This window comes from Hydra viridissima, unplaced genomic scaffold, assembly GCF_058129835.1.
Source record: "Hydra viridissima isolate aposymbiotic clone 2 unplaced genomic scaffold, HvirCarnegie_v1 scaffold_14, whole genome shotgun sequence".
Taxonomy (NCBI): domain Eukaryota; kingdom Metazoa; phylum Cnidaria; class Hydrozoa; order Anthoathecata; family Hydridae; genus Hydra; species Hydra viridissima.
Window position 1 is genome coordinate 3,987,018 of NW_028324313.1, and position 7,584 is coordinate 3,994,601.

The window sequence follows — 7,584 nt, forward strand, 5'->3', positions numbered from 1 at the left end:
TGACGGAAAACTTTGCGTCGCCGTTTTTATCCAAAATAGATTTATGGCAGTTTTTGCTAAAAATAAAATATTTTTAAAACGCTCCTTTGAACGTTTAATCTTAGATAGATCGCCACTTATTAATCTTAGATAGATCGTATGCCGGTAGATTTTTTTTTCTATTCGTTTTATATCTATATAGAGGAAAATAGAAAGATGTAAACTCAAGCTGTTAAGCTTTCGTTTTTTTATGATAAAAAAATAAAGTTTATTAAAAATAAAGTAAATTTTTTTTGCAAAAAATATTTTTTTATATCAAAAGGTTTTTAAGTACGAAAAAAATTTTATCACTTATGTTCGCCATTTATTTTTTACCGGATATTTTAAGCAGCAACTAAGCAGACTTGGGATGTGACACTTTCAACAGCCTCCGAATTCTTTGCAAATGAAAAAAGGAACAAAGAAAGCAGCACCTTTAACTCCGGTTAAGACAAAAGAAGAAAAGGAGTTACCTAGTGAAAATGAGCTTCGTTTACAATCTGAGTAAGTTTCTCTGATGAATTGCAGCTAAAAAATTTTCTAATATATTGCGTGAATGTGTTGTAATTTGACGAAGGTTTTGTGATTTATGAATTACATCTACCAAAAAATATAAGAGCATACAAACATCAGTCGAGAAGTGTTCTTTTTTTCTTTTTTTTGAAATGAAGGGTTGATTTAGCAAACCATCAATTTATTTTCTTAAAGTTTAGAAAAGATCACTGAAGAGCTTTCAAAGGTCAAGGTTCTCATAGAACAAGCGTATCCTTTCTGATAATTTAAGTTGTTTATTTTCGCCTTACTTTTGTTTTATTGGTGTGCATGTTGTTTAATAAATAACAAGAAAATATATGGATAAGCGAAGCACTTGACAAATAATAGTCACCGAGAAAACGAGTTTCTACAACAAGAAGCTGACACTGTCACATTGGAGACGGTAACTTTCCCTATATATATACAGTACTGTGAATATGTTTTAGACCACTTACATTTTTTCAAAAAATCCCGGAGAATTCTTCTCTAATATTTAAGTTTGTAGTTCTATATTATAAACTTATTAAAACACATGTATTTCACACAAAAATATGGAACAATAACAAACTATTTAATGTCAAACTTCATAAAAAACTCTTAATATCTACTATGTCCTCCTTTTGCATTAATCACAGCCGATATTCGCCGGGGAATAGATTCATACAAATTAGTTATAAATTCCTGGGGTATGTTGTGCCATTCTCTTTGAAGTACTTCAAAACATTCTTCAGCATTTCGGGGAGCATGTTCGACCTTCTTTCTGTCCAGGTAATCCCATATATGCTCAATTATATTCAAATCTGGACTCTGGGGAGGCCAGGTCATCAATTGTAGTACTCCTTTCTCTGCCATTTTACTTAAACAATTCTTTGCCACTCGGGAACAATGTTTTGGGTCATTGTCCTGCTGCAGAATAAAATTATGACCTATTAGTCTCATTCCGGATAATACAGCATGGTGCCTTAGGATATCCACATAACGTTCCCCGGTGAGTCGCCCCTCTATTTTGATTAAATCACCAACTCCAGATGAAGATAAACAGCCCCAAACTTGTAAAGAGCCTCCTCCGTGTTTAATGGTAGGGTTTAAACACTCGGGCTTATAGGCTTCTCCAATTCTTCTTCGAACATATTGGCGTCTTTTTGTTCAAAAATTTCAAATTTGGACTCATCGGTGTACAGAACCCGATTAAACTTTTCTTGGGCCCAATCTTTGTGTTGTTTCGCATATTTAAGTCGTTTTTCTTTATTACCACGCCGTAATAATGGTTTTCGAATTGCAACACACCCTCTTAATCCCGATTTGAGTAGGTGTCGTCGAATACAAGAAGAGCTGACATTTTTCCCAGTTGCTATGTTAATGTCCTTTGCCAGCTCGGTTGATGTTTTTTTCCTATTTTTTAAAGAAAGTGTTTTCAAATATTTATTGTCATCTTTTGTTAGCTTAGGAGGTCTACCACTTTTCTTTCTATCTTCAAGGGAGCCAGTTTCTCTAAACTTTTTAATGATTTCTGTAACAGCAGTCTTTGAATATCCTGTTTTGGACGAAATTTGGCGCTGCGAATAACCTTCTTCGTGAAGCACAATAACTTTTTGTCTCTCTATTAAAGATACTTTACCCATTTAATTAATCTAAAAATGCAAAACAAAACATTTAAAAATGAAAACTAGTATATAATTTATCTAAAAATGCAAATTAATAACTTTGTTTAATTATTTTTAACGATTTGTCTAACTGTGTTCATAAAAAATAACAATTTTTTTAAAATGTACCAAAACCCATAATTATTGTACTAAATTCATTCTATCACTGCACTTTATAATGTCAAAAACAAAAAATGAAGGAGTATGAACCCGAATCACTATAAACCAGTTTATTTTTATTTCTTATTTAGATGAACGCTTGGTCGGTAGTTATTATGACACATCGCTTTAATAAATAAACAAACAAATCCCTCATGTTCTCTTATCAATTTTGTTTATTTATTCAAAATAATATACTCTTTCAACTTTTCTTGTATATTATTAAACTTAAGTACGCTTTAAAAAAATTATATAGGAAAAAAATTGTAAATACGTCTAATTATGCAAGTGGTCTAAAACATATTCACAGTACTGTATATATATATATATATATATATATATATATATATATATATATATATATATATATATATATATATATATGCCTCTTGCACATTTCAAAATTTACGGCATACAGATCTTCGCAAAAAAAAAAAAAGATTATTTTAAAATAGGTTTTGTTCTGGCAAAAAACAACTATTCCAAATTGTTTTGTCTACAATGGAAAACATGTATATATATATATATATATATATATATATATATATATATATATATATATATATATATATATATATATATATATATATATATATATATACATACATATATGTGTGTGTGTATTATTTTCATTTAAAATCAATCTAGCATGAATATTTGACGTATATTACAAATAAGAAACAGAAACGCAAAAAAGCCGTGATTTCTTTGGGTGACTGGTATGCAGAGCAAATCAGGGAGATAAAAGAGAAAAAAGAAGAAGAGCTAATTTCGTACGAGCAAACGCGACAAAGTAAGAAACATGGACTCCATTGTTAACTTTCTTTTTTTTTTTTTATCTATTCATTTATCGATATTATTAATAAATATTTTAGCGTATACTCATCAAACCCAAGCAGAGTTAAGGTTTCATGATATGAAATTAACAGACCATTCTGCTGCTGTGCAGTGTGGTCAGTTTCATTATATCTTCGCTATGTGCCACTACAAAGTGTATCTGAACACACTACACAAAAAGATTTTGTCATGTTCAAAATGATACAATATTTATGATTAATGTTTTATGTTAACTCTATATTGTGTGACTAAATTTGATGATTCTACTAGGCAAAGAATATACAAACATTATAATATATTTAGCTAGTGTTTTTCAAGAATTAAGAAAGATACCATTAAGAGACTTTTATGCACATCTGATTTTGTCGTTTCAACTTACAAAAAGACTGCCATCACTTTTGGTGTGCTGCTGATACTTTTTTTTTTTTATACAGATTTATTTTTCTAATTAATTAGTTTTTTGTCACAACGCAATTTTCATTCTATAAATACGACTTGCTCGTCATTCTTCATTATGGTATTCCAATCAGAAAACTAAGGAATAAAAGCTTCTCTTTTATTTGAACAAAAACTCCTTAATTTTTACAAACTGGAACATTTACATTTTCATATTTTAAACGAAGCAAACTTAAGTTATTTAACTTTTACATGAATAAAACCCAAGCAAAATGTCGATCCTTTTTAAAAAAAATGGAATGTAGCTCTCAAGAGAAAAAGAAAAAAATGAAACAAGAGCTATAGAAAATGCCTAATTCGTCTAATTTATTCAATTTAAGGTCTTTAATGCGTTATTAGACTTCAAAAGTCTTCAAAACTTATTAAATTATTGGGTACTTTATTATTCCGTGAAAGAGAGAGAAGTTAGGAGTACCTTTATGTTGTCTACAGACAATTTGTCGTTCAACTAGACTCATGTAAGAAATTTGACAATGAGAGCAAGCTTAACATGTGATCTTAAAGGAGATTAATAAGCTATAACCTAAGAAAATAACCTTTAATTCATATACACCTGAAATAGGTATACATATCTTTACGCATTCCCTATGATGTCATGGCAATAGACAACTTTTAAAAAAAAATCATAGTTTATAATTTTTTTTTTACTGTATAAAAGCTGTATAAAATCAGCCAATGGTATGGGATGACTATACTGTTGTTTATTTATAAATAAAATACAAACACAAGATTTTTTGAAAATAAACAGAAATGCACTAAAATTTTCATATAAATTAATTTGGAAAGCAAAAATAATGGTCAATAACATTTAACTATTGCAAAATCAGCATGAGAGTCACATGTTTTTATAGATTAACGACTAATAAACAAATATTTTTTTAAAAAAAAAAGCTTCTAGAAAGTTACTTTGAAAGCACCAGGTAACGGTTCTGTAAAAACCTGTGTAAAGTCACCCCAAAAGACAATAATAGGAAACTTTTACAAGTTTATAAAAAATTTTGGGATTTATTCCTGGCTAAGTGAGTATGAGGGTGTTTATTAAGACTCAATTGAAGTATCGAAGCAGATAAAAGTGCTTTATAACTTTTTTAATGCTACATTTATAGAATTGAAAGAAGTAATAACCAAAAAGGAAGCGGAATTAGCTGAAATAAAGAATGAAACTGAAGATTTAAATGAGTACAAGGTAAAGAAATTTCTTATTTTAAAAAAAATGTCATTTCTTTTCCAATTTTTTTTATGTTCCTTAGGCGGGGGTTGATCTGATTTTAATGATGCTACCTTAGCTACCTTAGCTTATATCTAAAACTAACTGATTATGTTTTTAACTAATTTCGAATTATCATTAGCAATGTTTAAAGTTTTTCCAGTTATAAAGAAAGTTGCCTCTTGCACATTTCAAAATTTACGGCATACAGATCTTCGCAAAAAAAAAAAAAGATTTATTTTAAAATAGGTTTTGTTCTGGCAAAAAACAACTATTCCAAATTGTTTTGTCTACAATGGAAAACATGTTAAAAATTAGCAAAAAATAGTTTTATTGCCTGTAATACCCTTAATGAGATGTTTGCTTTGCTCGACACGGAAACGCCGTTTCCACAGATAATGAAGGAAGCTGGATCATCTCTAAGCCCAATTTACAGATTGAAAAACAGTTTAAACATGACATCTCAAACATAAGTCAGGATCAGAAAGGAAAGCCAGATTGACAGGAACCCCATCAGTTTAATGAGAAACATAGCAGAAGACCTCAATGTGTCTGAAGTAGCAGTGTGAAGGGTTGTAAAAATAACATTGTTGCCAGATCATTGGCCTCAACTAAAATGTTTTTCCTTGCTGACCACCAAAAGGCTCTCAGACTGTGACGTTCTGAAAATCTCCTTCATATATTGAAGAAAAAAACGCCTGTTTGTTTTTGTTTCCAGACAAAAAATGCTTCATGATTTATCCATCCAGTAGCAACCGAACTGACTGTTTCATTACCAATCTAAAACTTTAAGCATCATGCACAGGTTATAGTTTTCGGACTCCTTGCATCTTTAAGAAAAATATGCGAAGATGGGTATCCAACGCAAGTTTTCAAGGCTTATGTCCTTCCTTGGGTTGGTGCCACATTCCCTGACCCACAAGAAGTTTTTTTTGTTAAAGATGGTGTGCCTTGTCACAAAGCAAAGATGTGGAAATCTGGTTTTCTGAGACCATGAACTTTAGATCTCTTCGCCTGATTTAAACCCTGTGTAGGCGTACATTGAGGCCAGGGCCTGTAATTGTTAGACAACGGTGAAGACGTTGTAGGGTAGTATCAAGGTTTGACGAGTCATATCGTGGTATGGTATTGGTCCCCTGGTCAAAATTAATGGAATTTCGGATCAATACAAGTACAAAGATATATTGCAAAACGTAATGGAACCGTATGCTGATGATAACCTACCTGTTACTTGGATTTTAATTCATGACAACGACCCAAAGCATACTGCCAGATCTGTAAAAATTTGGCTTTAGGAAAATAAAATTAATGTTCTAGAATGGCCTCCCAAAGTCCCGATCAAAATCCGATTGAGAACTTATGGTACGATATTTGGTGGCTTTACGAGATAGACGAAGCTCTAATTTTAATGAGTTTTGAGGGGAAATTCAAAAGTCTGGAATGCCACTACTGTCAAACAATGTCAAAGGCTCAACAAAAAATATTAACGTTTAAATGTTTTTGACTTTCAAACAGGACAATTTTTTTCGTTTGATGTGCTATTTCTATGATCACAACTTTTCGTTGTTTTTTGTAAACTTTTCGTAAACGTTTCGTAAACGTTTGTAAACGTTGTTTTTTGTAAACTTTATAAATGTTTATACTTCAGTTAAAAATTATTTTTTTTCTTATGATTTATAGCTAGTAAGTGGAAATTGATTAATTAATATCATCTTTTTTTTTATTTCCCTAATAAAGAAAGAAATCATGTTAATTTTAATATATTGAAGAAATGGGAACATACGGGAGGGAAAAAAATGTTAGCAGAGTTGTCCTTATGCTAATCTCATTTAAATGAATCGATACTAAGATTTCTTAGGAAATTTGATTTAAAAGATAAATACTTATGTGTTTTTTTTTTAAAAATGAACTTGTGTAAAGAAAAAAATGAACTTCTAAAAAAAATTTTTTTTTTAATTATTACACCTTAGATATTGCAGCAGCATCAGAACTCAAAAATCAGCGCGCTTGAAAAGCGAGTTAACGAGTTACGAATTAGGCACAATGAGTCAGTACAAAGTCTACAATCCAAGTTTTTAGAAGAGAACATCAAGTTTGAGCAGGATTCTAGAGATCAGTTAAAAAGGCTCACCAACGAAACTAAAAAAGTAATTACTATATTTAAAACGATTTCTTTACTTCTAGTTTAACTGATATTAAATAAAATTGTTGGGAAGAATATATTTGTATATTTACGAAAATATATCGAAGTTTATTTACCATTTTATCTTAAGATATGTTTACGATTTTGCGTTTAGGAAGTGCACTTATGCCTACACAACCATTCAATGCGAATCAAAAGAGAGAATCGAGCACTTAGAAAAGAGTTAATCGATCTGATAGAAAAAAATACAGCATTACATGAACAAAAGATTCGACTTGAAGAAGAAAGAAAGATTCTAACGTATGAAAAAGAGACTAAAGAAAAATTGGAATGTCTAAAGCAAGCTCGAATTGATGCAGCATCAAAGTTTTGCGAATCTGAAATTGTAGAGCGACAAGACTGACGTCCATCATCAAATGGTAGATTTTTTAAAAACGACTTATATTTCAACTAAAAACTTTTAAAATGCATCCTATTACCTTTTCGAATGTTTGTTATTCTTTATAACTATTGAATTAAAAAAGAAATTTCAGTCGATGTTCTCATTCCTCCCAGAGTATTTGTAGTACTAACCCAAACCAACCGAG

At 30.4% G+C, this 7,584-nt stretch overlaps 1 protein-coding gene across 2 annotated transcripts; it reads left to right on the forward strand.

Annotated features, from left to right (window-relative positions):
• The first annotated feature begins 34 nt into the window (after positions 1-34).
• LOC149878909 (coiled-coil domain-containing protein 166-like) lies at positions 35-7,529 on the forward strand. Of its 2 annotated transcripts, none has more exons than XM_090071309.1 (7): positions 35-522; positions 732-780; positions 901-955; positions 3,003-3,147; positions 4,754-4,833; positions 6,825-7,001; positions 7,152-7,529. In XM_090071309.1, exons 1-7 carry the CDS (start codon positions 501-503, stop codon positions 7,398-7,400), a joined length of 777 nt encoding a protein of 258 aa, XP_089927435.1. In that variant the 5' UTR covers positions 35-500; the 3' UTR covers positions 7,401-7,529. The 2 variants fall into 2 exon arrangements, with proteins under 2 accessions (XP_089927435.1, XP_089927434.1); XM_090071308.1 differs by having other exon boundaries at positions 284-522; positions 727-780.
• The last annotated feature ends 55 nt before the right edge of the window (positions 7,530-7,584 follow it).

What these genes read in the sequence shown, in the direction of transcription:
- LOC149878909 (XM_090071308.1), top strand. Translation starts at nt 425, where the DNA reads ATGAAAAAAGGAACAAAGAAAGCAGCACCTTTAACTCCGGTTAAGACA. An exon ending in ACACTGTCACATTGGAGACG is followed by an intron (nt 956 to 3,002) that starts GTAACTTTCCCT and finishes AAATCAATCTAG; the next exon opens with CATGAATATTTGACGTATAT. An exon ending in GTACGAGCAAACGCGACAAA is followed by an intron (nt 3,148 to 4,753) that starts GTAAGAAACATG and finishes CTACATTTATAG; the next exon opens with AATTGAAAGAAGTAATAACC.